The sequence below is a fragment of the Lagenorhynchus albirostris genome, chromosome X (assembly GCF_949774975.1).
Source record: "Lagenorhynchus albirostris chromosome X, mLagAlb1.1, whole genome shotgun sequence".
Taxonomy (NCBI): Eukaryota; Metazoa; Chordata; class Mammalia; order Artiodactyla; family Delphinidae; genus Lagenorhynchus; species Lagenorhynchus albirostris.
This window is the reverse complement of record NC_083116.1, coordinates 12,255,034-12,277,258: the sequence shown is the minus strand read 5'-3', so window position 1 is coordinate 12,277,258 and position 22,225 is coordinate 12,255,034. Positions and strand designations below refer to the sequence as shown.

Sequence of the window (22,225 nt, the reverse complement as noted above, 5' to 3'; positions counted from 1 at the left end):
ACACACCTTTGGCGTAAACACACACTATTGTAAACTCTCTGTATCTTTGGGCACTTAAGAATCAAATGATTTCAATGGGATGCAGACAGGGACCATATATCGTACAACCTCCAATGAGTGAGCACTGCCAAGCACACAGCAGACTTTCAATACGTATTTGCTGATTTGGCTGGACTTTTACGTATGCAGCAACCAGATACAGCCTTATTCAAAACTCCCACAAATATCGGAAACTCCCCAAATTAGGTATTGCCCTCAAGTGCTAGTTGAACGTATGCAGAAATGGTCAGTCATTTGTGAATTGTACAGGCAAAGAGGAAATTAGAAACGTATTGCCCATCACCAAATTGCTTCCATATTACTTTTACGTCAGACAGACCTTCCCAAAAAAGAGGCTAAAAATATCAATCATATCATACCAAAGTTTATTGATTACATCAAACAAAATTTCTGTAATGAAAAAGGCAAGTTGCATTCATAAAAGATGGCATTCACATTCATTATAGAAAGCAAAAACGATGTAAAAAATTGCTGAAGTGAAAAATGTAATATTGCAGTCCCATTTTGCAAGCTGAAAAATGATTTTGTCAACACTTGCATAAAATCTACATTTATATACTGCATGTTATTAAAAAAATTCCATCACTAAATTATTATGGATTTTGCAAATTTAGGCTTGTATTTTATACTGTTGCTGGTGTAAATGTGGTAGATATGGAATTTATGTTTTCAGTTTCGTAGGTAACATCCTCAAACAGTGGAGGACAGCTGTGAAAACTACAAGGACGTTTTGTAGTTCGAAATTATTCAAATAATGGGTATATGATCCTATTATTACATTTTACCCCCTTCTCTGACACAAAATAAGGTGGTTAGATTGTAGTGATAGGAATACTGGATGGCTTACTTCAAGTTATTCCATCTGCTAACCCCACGCTAACCAATTGTTTTGCTCACTAATAAAATATCTTTCAAAAAATAAAGTCAGGTCCCTCTCAAGGATCTAGGCCATGATATTACACATCACTGCCATCATGAATTTGAGCTGCAGTGTAATGTGTAGCTTATTAGACACAACTCTAAATCCGCCTTGTCTTTCTTCCAGGATGCAAGGAATTTCACATGCCACCAGTTATATTTCCACTACCCTAGATATTCTGATCGTGTCAAATCTCCATGGTCTGCATTAAACAAGCCTCTCTAATTAAGGTCGGCTCTTTGTATTCACAGTCCTTATAATTCTTATGTAAAACAACAATAACAATACAGCAACAACTATAAAAACAAGAACAACAACAAAACATCGAAAACTTTCCTGGGTCTGATTTTGTAGCTCTTTGGAATAGGTAAAGAATATACTGACTTGGTTTTCAGCAGACTGCCCCAAATACTAGGCTACTAGAACACAGCACACTTAGGAAGGTGTGACGCCACCTAACAAAATACTCAAAAATAATACTGATATATGAGAACAAATGAAATAATGAAAAAGGGTCAGTAATGATGGAATGGTTTCTGACAACTGAAATTATGTCCTTTCTAAAATTTAAGAAAAATTACACCTAAACATTAACACAAAATATAAATGGAAGAATCAAATGTGCCATATGGACTTTATAAATACACTGGTATAGATTGAATCTAATACTTACTTCTCCAAATCAAGGTACAATAGAAACACTAATAGTACAGGCATGCCAGGAAGACAACCAAGAATGGAAACTGGTAAGAAAATACCTTTTAAAAGACCATTTCAATCTAGTAGTCAAATGTAGTCACTTATACCCAAAAAAAGCGTGTGTTTAATTTTAACATTTAATAAAGACACACCACATTTATATGTTTTAGGTGAACTCCTTAGGAGGTTAAAACCTCCCTCTAGTCCAGTAAGTCAAGGACTTTACCAAGGTGAATCTCGTGGTTTAGAGTTAGACCATTACTCTAGCCAAGTTTGCTGAGAGAGACAACATTCATGTTCAGAGTTGTGCCAGGGACCCTTCCTCCTCCCAAATCGGCAAGTTAAAAAAAAAAAAAGTGCTGCATATATGCACAGATGCAACCTCTTTCAAATAAAAACCATTAACAGTTTGAAATTAAGCTATTCTTCCTTCCTCTCCACAAAAAAATGATAAAAGACTGATGTTCAGAATGGCCTTTATTTTTATGTAACTGTGGTTCTGCCCATCTTGCCTCAGATCCCAGTAAAACTAATATTGGAAAAATCTATTATATCTTAACTATTTTGAGGAGCTCCTGATTGGAAATGCTTTCTTTTCAAATCTAGTAGCCTTACACTCATTAAGTGTAATCCAGAAGAACAAAAATAAATAATTTCTTTTGATTTTTGCCAAAATACCCAGGGTTAACATTCTTTCCACCTTTCAAGTTATTTTTTGGCAAGGATATTCTATCAAGACAAAATTAGCATGTGGGTGAACAGAAAGGATTAACTACTATCTGATGCACTGATTTAGTCCTCTTATATTTTCAAGTATTCCTTTCACATGTTGAAAAAAATAATTTAACATTATCATTCAGCAGGAACAAGAAATGTGATCTAAATTGCCTATTTCTTCTGCCAGGCAAAAAAAGTAATATTAGCAAAATCTATTCATTCCCATTGCATGACTTCTACTTTATACTATTGTATTTAAATCCATTCAGAGTTCATGGGTTAAAAGAGCACCCATTTGGTAGTTATTTTATTCTATCTAAAGCCAGAAATTCTAAATATTCTTGCTTTCAACCTTCATATAATTCATAACTTAGAGCTTTGGCCATAACGGCTACTTACAATAACTGTAAATGCTTAAGAGAGTCATTTGGTATCTTAGTGGACATTTACTCTGAACCTTAGACATAAGATAGTGGTTTAGTTTGTTGCATATCAAGTATCCTGAGATGATAACTTTTTGTAGTTGCTTCTTCATGCTTTCTTTTAGCTGTAACCACTGTCAATATGCTTGTAGGACAATAACATAGGCAGTTCAAGATTCGGATTCTGAAAGATTTAAAATACACAGAGTTAAAAGTTTTATCTTAATAATAATGTAAAACCACCTGTTCAGCATTTTCAAAAATAAATCAAGTAGTAAATTTTGTTATGAGAATAAAACAATTGTTTTAACAAAGCTACCAAGTTTTATTCACATGCAGGGAAAGAAAAAGTGACACAATAACCAATTTTGAATCCTTTATTCATTTGTCAGCTGAATAGATTCAGACTTGCTTTTTGCTTTTGGATTGCTCCAGGGTTCTTTTAAGAACTTTTACCACTAGGACAGCAGAGGCTTAGCTCACTAAGATCCCTTCTAGTCTGTGAGGGACAGAAGGGACATGAAAACAGGGACATTTTATTTAACTTTCTATCTCTAGCACCTAGCCCAGTGTCTGGCGCACAGCAGATGCTCAGGACATGTTGAATGAATGCATCAACTGTTTTTTGGTTGTTAATTATGACAAAGTCTGAAGATACATTGTTTTGAAAGACTGTTATGAAAGTACTTTTCCTTTACTTAAAGAAACATGTTTCCTCTCTACAATATTGAAGTTAACTTTCTTTTTGGTAGATCATGTATCTATGAGTCAACTGACTCCTGTTTTTCTTATTCATCATCTTTTTAGAAAAGAAACCACAGAAATCTCCCTAAGAAATCTGTAGATTCTTCTTTGTCCTCTAAACACTATCACATGCTATGATCAGGATGGGGCATGATAGGGCAACTGATCAGTGAGTATAAATCAGGTATGTGGAGAAGTGGAAGTCCTATGTCAAGGGAGTCAACCTGACCCTTGATTCTCCACTCAAAAATCCAACTTTTTAAAACCTGAGTAGTGGAGGGCCTTAAGGGGTGTACTATTTTCTCCCCCTTTAGGTGCACCTTCCTTGCCATACTTGGACTAGAAGTTCTTTAGAATACCTTCCATTCCTTTTGATGTTCCATTTTCTCATATTATTTCTCCAGTTAGCAGGGTCAGGGTGACCCTAACCAAAATAAGGTTGCCATTCACATCGAGAACTTATAAAAGGAGTCAGGCAGTTCCCTTATCAACCAAGGGACAAACTCGGTGGCTAAACTAATTGCCAAATATTTTCCTTGGAGAAGAAATAATGTCACATGAAAATATATTCCTAGAAGAAATAACTACGTTAAGAATAAAACAATCGTTTTTTGAAAAAAATTTCCTCAGTTGTGTTAGGCATTGTAGGAGTTAAGGCCCTGGAGAGACCAAAAGCAGTAGCAGTGTCTGCTACCCAGCCTAGTCTCCCAAACCACAGACCAAGCTAAGGCAAGCAATCCAGGGGGATACAAAATTCACTGGAAACAGTATAGCTAAAATGCATCACACAGCTTAGGACAAGGCTATCTGGAACAAAATAGTCAAAGACTTTGAAGGCTACTGGGAAGCAGATTCATTACTGAGGGACAACATAAGCAGGTGAGTCACTCCAAATGGGTAAAAGGATGTATGTAGACTGAGACAAAATGAATTGGCTTCCAAAATAACACTGCAGATGCAGACTGTGATGAACAGTAGGAGATAGAAGAACCAATGGATTCAATCCATTAGCTCAATTTTTATTCTTTGCTGGAGGGTAGGGAAGTTGACAGATGAAAAAATGGGCCTATGAGGTGGACTCACAATTGTTAGCATCACAGCAAACTGACCTGCAACTGTCATTCATGATGATCATTAATTTTTATGTGGGCATGAAAGACAGCCCTGCCCTAAGCCATATAGAGTTGTTTCCAAGCTGACAAGCTTGTAAACCTCATTCATGAATTATTCTACATTCCCATGGATGGATAAAAGACCTTTAAAGGTCTAGGGTGACACAGGCCCCTGCAGTGGGAAACAGAGTACACGTAGAGGAGTCATTCTGAGTTCAAGGATTCCTCCCATGGCATATCAATTCCTTGCAAATCTTTTTTTTTGGGGGGTAAATGAAACAATGTTATAAAATTAATTTACTCACTTTTGGAAAAATTATGAAGCATTCTATATGATTAGGCTAGCATCCCCCTGAATGGCTAGGAAAGGTTTTACCTCTGAAAGTTGAAACATTTAGCTTGAATAAAACTTGACACTACAAAAAGTGATTACAGTAGATTGGTTCATTAACATATACTTGGGGATCAGACATTTACAAGGACATTAAATATATACCTGGAAACACAGACACAGCACATGGAAGTACAAACACATTGAATTATTTTCACATAATTCCCAAAAGAACATGCAGTGCTAAAACTGACTTGATATTATACAGATGCAATTTTGGAATATTTATTTTCAATTTTTCCAAATCATCTTTTAAAATCAAAATTATATTTCCTAATCAGTATTAACAAGCATTTTCACGTGATGCCATGACAACATGCCCCTTATAAATTAAATATACTGTATTGCCCTTCAGTTCTGGAAAATGCCTAAAATTTTATGTGGGGGCTTAGCAAATTTAAAATATGTATTCCTCCATATTCCAAGTAATGCATCTTTATATTTTTGCAAACAATAGTATAAAGTTCACCACACCAACAGCAGAGAAAATTTAGAGAGTGATATTTTCATTTTTTCTTTATAATGCTGTTAATCTGTTTCTTTAAAGCCAGCCCGCTTGTTTAACACTAGGTACCTGTTACAATATATTAGATTCGTCTGAGAATGTTCGTAAAAGAAGAGGTCTGACTGAAGGTCTGGTGGATAATGAGTCAGATGCCTTTTTACAGCTCAGATTTCTCTGTAATAGTGAGGTAAAGATACTTAAAGCATTTGAAGATTGGTTAACCCACCTGGTGATAAAAATGTAGGAAGAAAAAAATAATTTCCTACAGACTACTCCTCTGGCCAAAAGTACAAATGATTATACTACAGCAAATGCGTAACATTTAAATGAATACATTTAAAGACCTAAGAAAGTCTCCAACTCCAGTTGAATTGTTTTCATGGTAGAAGAATACAGACATTAGTAGTACGTGGCAAACTTGGGGTTTTGAAATGACACTGGTTAAGTTATGCGGTTGATGAAGTCAACATGGTTCGATTAGTAAACCTTACCATCCTTTTGGTGAACACCTCTGAGAGTTGTGCCAGTGCTGTGAGTGTACCGACCGAAGAGAAGTTTGTGCAAAACATTCCTGTCTTAGCGAACAGACTAGCTGTAACACACTGTGGCTTCTACTGCCACCAGGAACCAACGGGACTACAGACCTACAGTCCAAGTGTTTGAAAATCACTTTCTCTCCAGTGTGACAATTTGAGAAGGTGAACAAATGATTAAAGGAAAATGACAAAATATTCTTAAGTATCAATAGAAGATGTAAAGATGAGTCATGAGAATTTTTCATAAAGAATCAGAAAATGATGTCAAGCAAATGAGAATGCAAGCAAGTTGGTACATTAAGAAAGGAAATCACCTTATTCACTCCAAGAGAAACTGTGATTGCTGGAAGTTTGAGAAAGCATGAAGATAGTAGATGTTCCTGAGGAAGGGAGGCGTTTCGTTACCTTGTTCACAATTGCACAAAAGGTGGAAAATTGCAGTAGAAAAAAGAGAAATGCAGAAACCAAAAAGAAAAAAAAAAGTAAATATTCTCTGAAATGTAAGACATTTAAAAAGAAACCTTGAGAATTCGAAGTTGAAATGACGTTAGTTTTGAAGACGTTACTTTCTGAAGTAAAAGTAGAGCTAGAGTTAGGAATAGTCTATTATATGAGCAAACTACTATTTCTCTGTATAGCAATTAAAATTTTTTTTTCTTAATGGGAAAATTGACTATTTTGAATAAAGTAATTTAAAAATATGTTTCTCACTGAAATAAAGCTCATCTCTAATCATTAACTCAGTAGCTTACACTGTTCAAAATCCACTGGTCAGAGAGCTAGGCTGAGGGTCCATCACCAGTCTATACTGAAGTAACTGTCTCCCCTATCCAATTGCATAGATGGAATATGAAGGGACTGACTGCCCTTGGGCAGTTCCAGGTTAAAAACCTAATCAAAACTAACATAATGGAAAAACTGTTGGCGAAACCACACTTCAGTGCCGTTTACCTCTGAACCAATCTTTAACTTCCTTTATTCTAACATAATTTGATCAGTTTCCCCCTTTTCTCCTATAGAGACTCTTTAAAAGCGTTGGCTGAAGAGCTATGAATTTTTCCTTTAAAACACTTAGAAAAAGTAAAAATCGATAACTTACAGTTTAATCAGAAAACCTAAGAGGCTAGTTTTATTTTTTCTTATTCTGTGCCTGAAGCTATAGGCTAATTTATAGACTTGGTTTTGGTATTGCTCAAGCAAAACAGAAGATGAGTGGTCAACTATGCGGATGAGCTTAAGGATTCTGCTAATCAAGATTACCCATATTATCTCCTTAGCAGCTAATGGAAATACGCTTACAAAAAGAAACCAGCTAAAGTAACACATATATCTAACAGAGTCTAATAAACATTTATACTTCTAAAGGCAAATATTTTTATTTATTCATATATATTTTAACATAACTACATTTTTTCCTGTTCACATTTTACCTTAAATACAGTTGGTGACATGTTGGTAACATGCAAATTACCAATTGATAAAGCTAGAGAAATAAATATTTCGTTTCTGAGAAAAAAATTTTAAATTGCTCTGTCTTCTATTTTGTGGGCAAAAACCTTGCAACAAGATTAACATGATACCAAATCACCCACCCTGTGTTTAAAATACAAGCCCATCTATTTAAGACTGTAACTGAAACACATTTTGGTGTGCTCAAAACCTTGTTCCCAACGGTCAGAGATAAAAGTATTTCTAAGAAGTAGACATTTTAGGGGTTAATAGGTTACTTTATAAAGGAAAACAAAAGAAATATGAAAGTACAGAAGGCAGCAGAGAGCATGGAAAGATTAAAGCAATAAAAAAACTGGTACAGCTAGCAACTGGTTGGGGGAGGGTGAGAAGGATGGGAGATAATTAAAACAGTATGAAATTTCCACATTCCTTTGCAGTCATCTAGAGAGCTTTGACTCTGGCTCAAGTAGCAGTTTGTCAGAGGCCAATGCATAAAGGTCCACCTCAACAGCCACGATGTTAGGATTCAACTTTATATTTGTCTAATTTAGATGACAGGACTGTTACCCTTAGAACTCTTGGTTCTATGTGACACTGTCAGGATTGCAACAGTAATCGTCATTGTCACCATTGTTATTATAAGGATAAATTGTATTCTCCAAAGTGCTTTCTCTGGGAATTTTGCTCAGACACCTGACATTCTTCCTTTTCCTGTCTTCCACTCTGAAAGAGCTCCCTGCGTAATGGAATGTTTCCTCTTGTTTGTGCAGACCTCACATGCAAGGTATGGCCATGTTGCTGGGTCCATTCTCATTAGATTATAGTGTTTCCATGTCTACTAGGCAAAGTCAAGCCTCCTTTAGATCATGGTGGTTTACACGGGAAAACTTTACGTAAAGATATGTGGAAAATTCCTCTGCTGGAAATGGGAACTGGTATTTACCAGTTGGCCAGAAGGTCCAGGTGTATTTCACTGATTAAGAGACAGCCCAAGAAATGTGCTTAAGAGGGGACACAGCTTTTTGAAATACCAAAATCCTAAACTTTAAATTTCCTTTAAAGTGTTATCTGCTGTACCACTGTTCAGTGCTCCATGATAGTTTCATCATACGCTTGTCAGCAGCATGGCGATGAGGCTTTGTCAGTTCATAAGCTAAAGAAAAGTCCTATGATCCTTAATGATGGGACTTTAGCTCAAGAATTAACTACACTGCTGAAAATAAGGGTGTGAAAATATTTACCCCTGAGTTAAATGAGTGGGGGAACCTATTTTCGAAGAGAGAATTCTTTCTAATGCTAATATCATGACAGAACGCAGCTGTGGTGGAGGCTTCTGGAGGTAGTGACTTGGACCTTGAAATAGCCCAGCTGTGTTACAACAAGCCATAGTATTGAATCTACTGTTCTGTTTATACCTGCTTACAGAAGTGTTCCAAATAAGTCCCCTCTATAACTCAACTAGAGTGAGAGCTCCTTGTGAGAGGGAGCTATGTCTGCTTCTCCTCTGAATGATTAACACCTAGTACAGCAGCTAGCTTACAGTCGACCCTCGGGCAATGTGTGCTGAACTGAATAGAATTCAACAGAAGGCTGCTTCTATAATTGTTGGATGTAAATGGTTTAGCTTCTTTCTCAAATGCCGTAGACATTTTCTCTATCCACTGCTGAGTCCCCTTCTTAAAGCAGCCGCCTAGACTCACAGGAGGATAGCACTGGCAGTCTACTTACCACAGGCATTTCTGGCTCTACATGCGAAGGATCCCTAGCTTACTGGATGAAGTCAGGGGGATCTTCTACCTCTAGCTCGGGACACACGCGAGCTAATCCCCATTAGGGATTCAGTCAGGTATGAGGCTGACCCGGTGTAAAAGAGTCCTTTGCGTTTCTTTACAATGAGGCCAATGTCTTAGCAAGGGATATTGAACAAAGTAGGAAGTCACCCAGGATGCCAGACTGTTGGTCATTAAAATACTCTTTTCTCCTTTATCTTAGAAGTGGCCTCTGCCTCTTTGATGTGGCCAACTAGAGCCTTGTGTAAACAGATGTGACTTATCAGAGTAGTCATAGCTGCCATGTTTCAGTTGGCCTTTATGCATTCATATGCACTACTTTGCTCTTGCATTTTCTCACAAGGGGAAAAAAAGAAAAAAGAAAAAAAAAAAGGCAGTGCTGCTGAGTGCCCACAATGTTTTGTCTCATCTGCAAGTCTCACAATCCCATAGAGTCTGAAAAACCATCTAGCCTTTCAGACTCTGGATGTAAAGAGAGATGTTCATCAGTAGGTGGTTCAACACATGTTCACTGGTTCAATGACGATAGGAATAAATGAATGAATGAGTGAACGAATGAAGGTGATTATGGAAATTCTCCTGGTTGTTCTAGCATATCAGCATGCCAAGCTACAGTACAGACACTGGAATTCCTCCTATCATGGACATAATCCATGGCAAACAAATCTCATGCTAAACCCTGGAAACATTCTACACTGCTAAGTAAAAAGGGCCGCAGTCCCAGAACTCCATGCTTTCGTTCAACAGAAGTTTGGAATCTGCTGTTTGTGCGGAAAGAAAATGTTCTAAGTCTTTATCTGTGACTACCTTGTAGCATCTCTCCATTTAACTTATATAAAAACATTTAAAATACTTAGTAGCCATTTAATTTATATAAAAGTCACCTCCAGGGCTTCCCTGGTGGCGCAGTGGTTGAGAGTCCACCTGCCGATGCAGGGGACACGGGTTCGTGCCCCAGTCCGGGAAGATCCCACATGCCGCGGAGCGGCTGGGCCCGTGAGCCATGGCCGCTGAGCCTGCGCGTCCGGAGCCTGTGCTCCGCAACGGGAGAGGCCACAACAGTGAGAGGCCCGCGTACCAAAAAAAAAAAAGTCACCTCCAGCCAGTGTCTAATTTTTTTTTTAAAGGGCTTAAGGAAGAGAATAAGATGATATGTTTGAAGGTTTTGATTTCTGAGATTTTTGTCTCATCTTTACAGCATGAAGCTGGGTGTGAGCCATTATTTAGCATGAGCTCCATTACCCCAAATAAGAAAAACATTGAGGAACTCCTCAAAGTGTACTCCCAAATAAGGAGATCCTTCCTAGACAAATCTCTATTACAACAAGGCACCAAAAGATTTCTTACTGTGACATTTTCTGTTTGGCTTCATGCAAATTGCCACTTGAGCCATTCTGGGAGGAACCTGTTTTATCCCTGTTCAACTGGTATTAAAGGTATAATCAGACAAGTAAATGCCACTTTTCCATTCTAAGACTAAACACCAGGCTGGAGGGAGTTAGTGGGGGGTCTACCGGAAGGATTAGAGAGAGATTAAGGCAGTCTTAGGTTAACGTTACTGTGTGCAGTTCCACCCATAAGGCATGCAGAAGCAGGGAGTTAAGGCCAGTTCTGACCACCTAACTATATAGTGATTGGGCCGTGTATAGCAAGAATCAATGTGGCTTATGCCACTGATAATCTACTGCTTTTGAGTGGGGCTGAAGCTCCTCTCTTATACATCTAATCACTGAAGATTTTCCCACTATAATCATTTTAGTTCCCTATTCTGCATGATGCCAGCCACTGCAATCAATCAATAGGAAAAAAAAAAAAATCAAGGCAAGCCAGTTTTGTGGCTAAAATGGTTGGCAAATTTAATGAAATAGATCAGGTAGATATAGCTTAGTCTACTTCTTGAAAATATTGCCTTGGAGGGGCTACAAGATCTAATTGGTGTCAATACGATCGAAACAGGGTTTTGTTTGGCAAAATGAGCTAGTGTTGGTAGGAATATGACATATTTAATTAACATGTTGGTCAAAATTTGCCAGAAGTTTTATTTTCAAGGCTAATCTATCCCTTTCAGTTTAAAGGCTTTTTCAGAAAGGCTCAAAAGATATCAGACAATGCAGGGCCAAGCGATTAGGCTGACAGAGGGTAATAACTTCTCATTCCCGCAAAAAATTTACCATATAAGCAGCAAAAATAAAAACACACTCATAAAACAATCCCGAATTTTTACAAGTGTGTTCAAGAGGGGAAGGATGTAGAAACCACATCCAAGGAATTCTCTTTGGTTCAAATATACTGCTGGACAGACAGGGCTAGAAGCAACACAGAGATTAAGCAGCACTATAATTAAAGGAAGGGGAAAGGTTTGAAAGAGGGAAATTGGGATTATCAACTAAAAAAAAAAATCTGCAAACAACCCATGGGGAAATTTCTAAGGTTAAAGCTGGAATGTTGGTGTGGAAATTCCCAGTGTCAAAATTCTAGGTTAAATTAAAAAAAAATCATTTTTTTCTGTTTAAAATTCCATATGGAGCATATGAGATACTCCATATGGATTGCTAAAGGTCACATAGAACACTATTAAGGAATCTACTTACCACCTGCATTGGATAACGAAGTTTTTTACTATACTTTTTATGCAGAAGAGGAAATTAAGTGATGAACCTGTAAGGAGGGGTTTAACATGCTGTAACTAATGCAATTCTCTAAATAAAGTTTTTAGTTCACGGCAGATATTGAAGCCCCTTCCAAAAATCAGGTGGTAATATAAACTTAGTTCTTACCCTGGCACTTCTTCTTCTTACATTCTTTAATACTATCAGGAGAATCTCAGGGAAAAGGCTGATAAATATTAGAAGAACTATGGCCAACCATGTGGATACAGAAGACAGCATTTGAGCAAATACAAAATACATTCTCTGTTGTTTGAGAAAAGGCCTAGAGTGGAAAGAAAATACATAATGGAAAAACAAATCAGTTCCTGTTATATGAAACAGTAGTGTAACTGAAACTTTTGTATTTAAAAGGAATCCTTGTTACGTACATTAATAAAAATAATTTTCTTTAGGACGACCCAGAAGTAGTAAACCGATTTCATTTACTAAATGTTTAGAAAGGAAAGGAATGATAATCAAAGGGGAAAAAAGATGCTAAAATGCATTTGACTTGAAAACAACTAAGCGATCAATTTTAAAGCTGCCAACTGGAGAACATTTATCTGCATTAGAAAATGCTGGAGGGCTTCCCTGGTGGTGCAGTGGTTAAGAATCCGCCTGCCAATGCAGGGGACAAGGGTTTGAGCCCTGGTCCGGGAAGATCCCACATGCTGCAGAGCAACTAAGCCTGTGCACCACAACTACTGAGCCTGCACTCTAGAGCCCGTGAGCCACAACTCCTGAGCCCGCACGCCACAACTACTGAAGCCCACACGCCTAGAGCCCGTGCTCCGTGACAAGAGAAGCCACCGCAATGGGAAGTCCACGCGCCGCAACGAAGAGTAGCCCCCGTTCGCCACAACTAGAGAAAGCCCGCGCAGCAGCAACGAAGACCTAATGCAGCCAAAAATAAATAAAATAAAATAAAATAATAAAAAAAAGAAAATGCTGGAGCTTCAGAGATATTCACGAGAAATGATGATTAATTTTTATGCTAACAAACATTTTACTTCCTTGGCTGTTTTTTTAATATAAGAAAGGATTTCTGGTCTACATTTGGAAATTTAAAAGACATTTTTATTACCACTCCCCACCCCCCGCCCACAAAACCCCTATGTAAACATAACAAGGACTGTAGAGATTTTCTCTCTCGAATGGGAGGAATCTACCATTCTCATCCACAAATATATATTGAGTACGAGTGTGTGCCAAGTAGGTTGACAGAAGAATATTGCTAATCACACATTAAGCCTTGGGGTCCAGAAATCCAGGAGAACGCCTCATTCTGCAGGGTTCAGTCTTCCACTGAACTGTTAGGCGACCACTGAGAAGTCCAGCCAGTTTCCCTTCCCTGCCGGAGCTGAACCACAGAGAGCCTCACTAGGCTAGGATGAACGTTGTCTGAAGCTGAGGGGGAGGAAGTGCAAAGCAGCTGCTCAAGGTTGGGGTATACATCAGACTGTCCTTGGATGAGGAGCCTTAGGTAGATAAGTGGTTGGTGCCATTGAGTAGATCACAAATAGTGCTCACTGAAGATAAACTGGTTTCTCATTTAAACGTTCATGTTTGTGCACTCTCATGTAACATGATAAAATCAAGCTCGTGGCTCTACACAGCTGAGGACTAGACTGTGGAATATATGTGGAATAGAGTGTGAGCACAATAGTGAGGTGGAGAAACTTATGAGGTCCAGGCTAAACAAGTTTTCTAGGGTTCCTACCATAAAGAAAAGATTTCTACAGAGCTCTATTCCCACTCTAATTCAGAAGGGCACCCTGACTAATCTTCTAGGCAGTTAACTGAGGCACAATAAGGGCCCAGCAGACAATTGACACCTAGTCGTCACAGGGTATTCTTTTGCACAGTACCCTCTCTGTGATTAAAAGCTCCACATTTTTCTTTTTGATTTTGATGGCATCTATGGAGTTTTGCAGAGGAGCAGTAAAAAACAAAAATTATTATTCCTGGATGGGGTTTGGGGATCAGAAATCATCATTCTCACTGCCCATCCCCAAAGAGGGGTGAGTCACAATGCCTCAGGGCTGAGCATGTCTGGAGATTAGCTGCAATCAGCATTCAGCTGAAGTATTACAGTTTCTAGTCACATTTTCTTGGTTGCTTTATAATATAAATTTTATATTCATGTAGTAGCTCAACTCACACAGGTCTACTTAAGGATAGCACTATAGGCAACAAAATAAAACAGATTTATTAACATTTCATTTTTAGTAACCATCTCTAATGAATAGAAACAGGTGTGACAATATCTTAAATCATTTAAAGGATTTATGTTAATTAATAAGGAATAGTCTGGAAAGAGTGAGAAACTTTAGTTTGCTAGAAACATTTCATTCTTGTGGAAATTTTGCATAATTAGTTCAGATACTGATTACACAGGTTCCTAGACAGAATTATGACCTTACAATTGTGTATTACATTTGGTTAATCAACTTTGATTCATTTGTATATTATTAAAGAAAACAGACTTCCTTCAGCTTCACTGCTTCAATAATTATTTATATAGGTGTCAAATAAATGCTGTAATTATACTTTCTGAAGCTGCTACTTCCATAAGTGATTAGGTTGTCCGTATTTTTATTTCTTGAGGCTTTTATTTTAAAAAGCTTTCCAAAACAGTAAGAGTTTCTTCTAATTAAGTCTCAAGGGACATAAACATGGTCCCCACATCTCTGTGATAATATGGACTGTTTTGTACGTATGATTTTGCTCAAACCAGTGAAAATATGTACTCCTAGAATCTTACCCTATGGCTTACTCTAGTCCTGGTCTCTGCTGCTGGCATCCTTGTCAGGGGAAGTCACCAATTAATGAAAACTGTGATATTAAAAAACAAAATATAGGCCTCTGGGAGTAAGGAAAGGAGATGAAAATCTAACTTATTTTCATTCCTTATAACTCTCCCAATCACAGCTTATGTGCCCCTCACTGGACTCTAGTCTCCTTGAGGCAGGGGTACAGGCTATTCATTTCTGTATCCCATAGAGTGCCTCACACAAAACAGATTCTGAATAAACATCTACTGAACCAAGATGAACAGAATGAACTTTAAATCCAAGCTAGAGAGTCTACCTTTACCTCCCCCAAAACAATGGGACGGTGATTTCAAATATAACCCTCTGAGTATTAAGTGATATATATTCTATCTCTTGAGCACATCTGTAGTGACAAGAAGGAGAGTAATATACCATAAAGAGAGAACAGGGTCCAAATGGATAATACTGTATCTATTGGCCACTATATTGTGTAGAAACTTCATAGGATGAGTATTTCTACTGGAAATCACATGGGAGGTCATGCTAGAAATTAGTTTCGTTTCACAGAGAGATGTTTACACACCTTCAGGTCGGAAGATTTGGACAGGGGCTACCAGAAGGGAGGTCTTTTGAGTAACTGGTGCAGTCTATATACTTGCATTTGAAATCTTACCTGAAATAGCAGCATTACTGGCTAGAAGTAACTTCCAGTCCATTAATATTGAAGACTTGCCATCTTATATAATCAAAACTTTAAAAGTATAATTAATGTTTGCATATACAATGTACCTATATATGTATTTTGTTATTTACGTATTACACACGTACAGTAGCTTACCATATAATTCCTCCCCAGAAGAATGAGAAAAATACATAAAACGCTAAAGAACCCCAAATCACAAAGTGGTTTATCCATGTCCAGAAACGAGTATCCAAGGCGAGCTGAAAGGATACAACACAAGAGATTTCATGATGAGTACAAACTGTACCAGGCCGTATCTGATGGTATTTGACAACTTATACACAATATGATACCTGTGGGAGGATCTAGCTTGGGCCAGGCAACCAGAAGAGAATGGCACTAGAAGAACAGAACCCAGACTTTTCAAAGAGCTCTGCCCTCAGGCATTTAGACTCTAGGAGTACAGGCATGGAGGTGTGGTCAAGCAAGTACAGCTGCAGATGCCTCACTACTGAAGGAAGGGCAAGGAATGAGGTAATGGTAACATCCCAGAGACTGGAGCCCCGCGTCTTTAAGTGGTGGCGGTCAGGGAGCTGACGGCAAAAGGAGAAGGCCTGGCTGGTGGAGGCAGGCATACTGAAAAGCAGGAGGAGAGGGAGAGAGTAGCTAGGAAGAGAAGACAAACTACACAAAGGAGTCATGAGAGCTCAAACACAACAGATGAGGGTTACTAAATGCAAAGGCAACTAGCTCTACACGTCAGGCATCATGGAGCCATGGACTGTGGGTCTATGTAGTGTGCAATTTTTCAATTGCAAAGTCCGTATCTACTCCATTAAATTAATAACATTTTCAGTTGCCTTAGATTTTAATCCTCTCATGTTTCTTCCAGGGCTGCTTGTTTCTTCAGATTGTGGCACCTGGGATTTTCAAATGCAATCTAAAAATAAAAAGTATGGTCCACTCTGCTTGCTTAAAATTTCTGGGCCACATGGCCTAATATCCAGGGCATTTAATTTCTGAAGAGGAGGTGGTGTTTGTTTTGTTACTTGCTGTGACACCCTGCTCCTCAGCAATCTGTTAACAGTTGCTCACTTATAAACAGGATACTGATAACATTGTCTTGAATTTCCAGCCTCTGGCTGCTAGGGAACATGCCACAGTAATACCCATGCAGAAAAGAGGGAGTGGATGGATTTTGAGGGACAGGTGGAAGTTGCTGCAGCAAGGCCAACTTTAGCTATGAAGGGTGCTTGGAAGCCCTGGGGCCATGTGCAAGGCCAGGGGTAAAAAAGGGTGGGGAGGATTCCCTTTCAAATTATGATCCTATGAGACATAATAGTAAATAACAACTAGCATCTATTGTACTGAGCACATTCTATGTGCCAGACCCCATTCTAACTGCTTTATATGTATTCACTAATTGACTTCTCACAAAAAAAATCCTAAGGGAGGTGGGTGGTACTTTTATCTCCATTTTATAGAAGAGGAAATGTAAGTACTGAGAAACGAGGTCACTTGCCCAAGGACATCCAGATAGTAAGTGGCTAAACTGAGATGAATTGTAACATTTTCTTTTGCAGTCCTAAAATATTACTGAAATAGTAGATGAATAATGCAAACATGTTAGTTGCATTCGGTACGAGAAATGAAGCAGGTATAAAAATTCAGAGGGGAAATGATTTAGAGGTCCTTTGTCATTTATACTTCTGAATTCTAATTCTGGCCACTGGGCATACTGGAATTCATTTAAAGGTACTCATTCCTGAACCCCATGTGAGGTGTTTATTACTGGAATGATCAAAATAATTTTAATTATACCTTCAACTATAAGGGAGTCCCAACTCATGAACCTCAAGGGTAGTATTCAGCACGCAGCATTATTACATGGCTGCAGGTTAATGCCAATGATTTTGTCAAAACTGCCTTTGTTGTATGTTACCTGCTGTATATTCTTATGCATTTCATCACAAATACGGGTAAATTTCAGTGATGAATACATTATACAAAACGTCATCACTACCAAGCTCTTTCGCACACATATCTTGCTCATGGACACCTATATTCAACTGTCTTAAGTACCCAAATTCCTTTAAGGACTGGCATTCTTAAACAGATATATAACTTAAAAAATATTCAAGTACTTAACATGGAAACACACACATACACACAGCCCATTTATATACCACTTAACATCTCAAAAATAGCAGGAAAGAAGGAACAGATTTCCAATATAAGTATGGTGTATTAAAAAAAAGAGGATAGGCAATATACTGGAAAAAAATGGATCACAAATAGTATATAAATGTCCAAATCTCTAATATCACACATAACTTTAGTAAGCATTCAGACTTGAATAACAACTCGCAGTAAAAATAAAGATTAGAAGACAAAAAAGATATAAGACCAGAAAGTATTATAAAAATGGTGTTAAATATATTTGAATAAATAAAAATCTAACCTTCAGAGTTACGGTGAATACTAAGACTGTAAAAACAATGGTTCCAAAAGTCCAGTTTCCATATACCTGAAAAACATTCAACAATTACGTGTACCATGAATATACAAGCTTGCTTAAAAAAATAAACAGCCAAGTTTAATCTTGAGTGTAATTGCCAAAGATTTTTGTATAAATTGTTTAGGGAAATATCTGCTCAAAAGATCAGGCCAAAATGCTGGCTTTTACTGTGAGCCTAAATTTTCTTGGAGAGGTATACCACATGCGTGGTTGGTAGGGTTTATTTCGTGATTCCATGAAGCATAAAACAGGGAACACACTGGTGTGATATAGGCAGGAAAAACCCTATTCCACTAACAGTAACGTTCATAAAAACAACTCATTTGGATGGCTCCTGTATCTAAAGAGTTTGATATAGGCTTTTCCTATAATATAGATCTAAAGATCTCTATGTATAAATAAAGACTAATTTGCAGACAAATGAACTCACATTTTAAAAATAGAGTATATGATGACAGAGGGTAACTAGACTTACTTTGGTGACCATTCAGTACATAGAAATATCGAATCCTTATGTTATATACCTGAAACTAATATAATGTTATATGTCAATTATATCTCAATAAAAAACAAATAAAATAGAGTCTAATTTTGTGGCTGTAAATATTAGAGTTGTCAGAATGTGCACATCAAAGAAAAGCAGATACCATGTATATAAACCCAAACGATGGCAATGAATGGCACATATGCTTACCAAACGCTGTCAAGATCTGAATGCATAACATTAAAACAGAAAATGAAATGTAAAAGGTTTTAAAAAAATAAAAACAAAAATTAAGGTTAATAGCAAAAAAAGGATTTGATCAAATCGTACATGGTGTTATATTTAATTGCTGATAGTAGTCCTTATACTTATTGTAATTTTAGCAAACAATATACAATAAAATCTAATTCATTTGGACTTCATGAACTCAAAATGAGTGATGACTTGGACACAGGGTGGGTTGAGGCTCCCCATGCACCACCAGTAGACTTTGCTGAGCAAATGAACCATGTCAATAGAATTGCAGGAAGGTACAGTCAGCTCTATACAATTTATGTGGCAAATAAATACAAAATAAAAAGTTGGAGTTACAGAATCAGTCATAAAGCTGAAGGGACCTGAGAAATCATAAAATCGAATTTCTTCTTCTTACTGTTGGGTAAAGGTGACTTGGAAAACTGAAGGGACTGGCCCGAGGATGCACAGAGAGATTTAGTAGGGCCGTCTCCCTGGCAAATGCTACATGTGTCTACTCTAAAGTACTAGATCTGTATTTCCTCAGCAGTTACTCAGTGATTAATAATTTTAATGGATTCATACTAAACTGATTTCTGTTAGTCCAAATTAGAGAGGTTCTAATTGTAGTACCTGATTTCAAAGTATCATTCAAATTCACTGAGCCTATCACTTCTGTAACAGATGTTGACTGTCTCGGCTCTAGACATAGTCAGTGTACTCATAAAGTCTTTTTGAACCTTTGCTTTGCTTCATATGATTATAACCAATGAATGACCATAAAAGAGGAAGCCCAGAAATAGCAAAGAACATAGTGAAAGCAGCAAGCAAGGTGGTGGGTTTGATTTTCCACTGTGTGGCTGCCGGAAGACCTCACCCCACTGGCAATTCTCTCCTAGAGCACAGCCAGGGCAAAATCACCCCAATGCAGGTGCTGACCTATGTAGTCGCTGGCTGGGAAGATACTGGCAGGATCTGTGTAGCCTTTCTGGAAAACACTATGCTCCCATGTGGAAAGGAAGGAGGAAGAGAAGGGAATTCCCTAATTATTGGGCAAATACTGCAAACATACGGCAGCTACCCCCTTCCACTCTAAGCATGGAAGGCCACTATGAGTAAGAACTGAGTAGGGACAGACACTTCTTTTAAAACAGGAAAAGCCTTGCTCACATCAAAGTGTATGGGTCTAAAGTCTGAAATCCCAAGAACTCTGTTCATCTAGTAAAATTACAGCCAAGTTAAGCTTCCAGAGGTTTGCACATAAGCTGTCTAGTTAGCCGTGCATGCAGGAAGTGATTTCTCACTTCAACACTTCTATTGTTCTAAGGACACTGTGAGAACTAAATACCATACCTTTAGAAAAATAATTTGCAAAATGATTACAGCTAGAGTATGTGTATGATAGATCCAGTGCCTATGGAAAAAAATTAAGCCATGCTTGTAATACTAAAAGATGTAATGATGTTTTTCTTTTTTACCTTTGCATTTTCTTCTAAGGATGAAGTCTGAAAAAGAAAATAAGTCCCAAAGAAGAACACTGTTCCTTCAAATGCAGCCAGAAATGTCCAATATAAGAAGGGGCCCAACTGTAGCATGGCATTTCCAGAAATTTTCCTATTGAGAAATGGGAAGAAACACAAGTTAATGAATCTCTGTAGGCTGTTAATTTAAAGATACAGTGAAACGCCAAAGGTGCGCCATGGGGTTTGACCCTATTAGAATGAAGGGAGCTATCCCTGAGGGACTGGTAAGCTTTTGATAAAAGCCCAGACTGAGCTGCAGGTTTGTCTTTGTGCAATCACCTCCTGTCTGAGGTGTTGCAGTAAACTGTCAAAGTGCTTCTAAGTTAAAATTCTGGCCACTGACAATAATAATATCATCAATAATAATTAGATCTCATTTACTGAGTACTTATTATATGCTTATAAAAGTGGGTTAAGAGTTTTATATTGTCCATTTTTGTATACACAAAACCCACATGAGATAGGTTCTTATCACTACCATTTACAAATAATGAGCCTCACAAAGGTGTATCATAATGGTTTCCAAACTTTGATGCACATTAGAATCACCAGGGGATCTTTAAAAACATTGATGTCTGGCTCCCACCCTCATTCTGATTTAACTGGCATGAGGTGTAACCTGGGCAACCAGGATAATTTTAAAACTCCCCAGGTAATTGTAATGTGCAGTAAAGTTTGGGAACCACTAGTACAGCAGTATGCCAGAGTTCACTCAGTTAGTAAGGGACAGAGCTAGTATACAATCCTAGACTGATGTGACTTTAAATCACATGCTCTCAACCAAGCTACCATGGCTTTGCAACTATGATTGTTAAAATATTTTGTTTAATCAAGATTTCTGCCTGGGAATTTAACCTTTCTTAGGTCTTGGGGTAGCCTTTATATTTTAAAAATTGAGTCAAATAACATGTTTGAAGCTGTACAGCCATGCTTTGATAAATGGCAAGTGGCCAGATCAAAAGTTTAACATCTGTCAAAAATAGCAGTCTTCTGGGTACAAGTCAGAATGTTGAAGAAGGCTAACAACTCTAATGGGGCAAAAAGAAGATGGGTCTGTGCATGGAATTCTTTTAGCTTCTATTTCAAATTCCTCTTAACATTTATCAAAAGGTATGTAATCACTGAAATAGCACACCTGTTGCCAATACTACCAAGAATGTCACTGGGCTGTAATGAATAAGAAAGACCTTTGTGATGTAAATACAACTGATCCTTGTTCAGTTGGTATGGAGTGCTGTAGGGTTTCCTGAAAAAACAGCAATTACGCAACTTTTACCTACTAGGATTTCCAGGTGCACACAGAAATCAGCAATGTAGGGAGATGCATAAAGCAATACGCTGCTGTTTGCCTTGGGAAAACTGCAGGGGGAAAGAGGTATAGCTGCTTCCCAGAAACAAGCTCTCCCCACAGCCAGTAAGTCGTGTTCCCAAGGCAACTGGGAGCCACAGGGAAGGCACCTCCCTTAAAGATCCTTGCAAGGAGGGCCCAGCAACTGCCAGCCAATGAGGCTTTTGAGAGTCACTGACTTGGGCTGAGGCAGGAAGTGGTTCCTGTCTTTCCAGCCAGTCACTGGATTTACATTACATGCCATGGGAAGAAAGGAAGGGGAGTCATGGTGTGTTGGGTTATAGTTGAGGTTTTCTAGCTGCGCTCAGGTGAATGATGAACCTGTTTTTAACTCAGAATATGATAGGCAACGTGAGGGGCAACACGAGGGAGTGAAGATTGGGGAGGGGAGCGGTTGACCAGCAGCACAGGCCTGAGCACCTCCATACAATGGGAGACAGTAGGTGTACCAGGACCTTTCTTTTGCCTTTTAAAGTTGTATAAAGAAACAGACTATGCCTCTACCCTCTAGAAAAGAACTACAGTTTACTTTTCAAATTTCTCTCAAAAAATATGAAAAGATCCAATATGTCACATTTCACATCAAAACTTTTGGTAAACGCCTGTGTCACTAAGTCCCCGAAGGTGATATTAATATGCTACACAAGGCCACAAGTAACATTAAGTG

General features: G+C 38.0%; 1 protein-coding gene across 1 annotated transcript in view; it reads right to left on the bottom strand.

Annotated features, from left to right (window-relative positions):
• Window positions 1-404: 404 nt before the first annotated feature.
• Window positions 405-22,225, bottom strand: part of ATP11C (ATPase phospholipid transporting 11C) — a 168,490-nt gene continuing 146,669 nt past the window's right edge. Inside the window, exons 25-29 of the mRNA XM_060138188.1 lie at window positions 20,166-20,301; window positions 17,913-17,978; window positions 15,608-15,711; window positions 12,125-12,278; window positions 405-3,001 (exon numbers count right to left, since the gene is read on the bottom strand). Coding sequence (XP_059994171.1) covers window positions 2,939-3,001; window positions 12,125-12,278; window positions 15,608-15,711; window positions 17,913-17,978; window positions 20,166-20,301 — 523 coding nt within the window. The 3' untranslated portion in view covers window positions 405-2,938. The remainder of the gene's footprint in view (window positions 3,002-12,124; window positions 12,279-15,607; window positions 15,712-17,912; window positions 17,979-20,165; window positions 20,302-22,225) is intronic.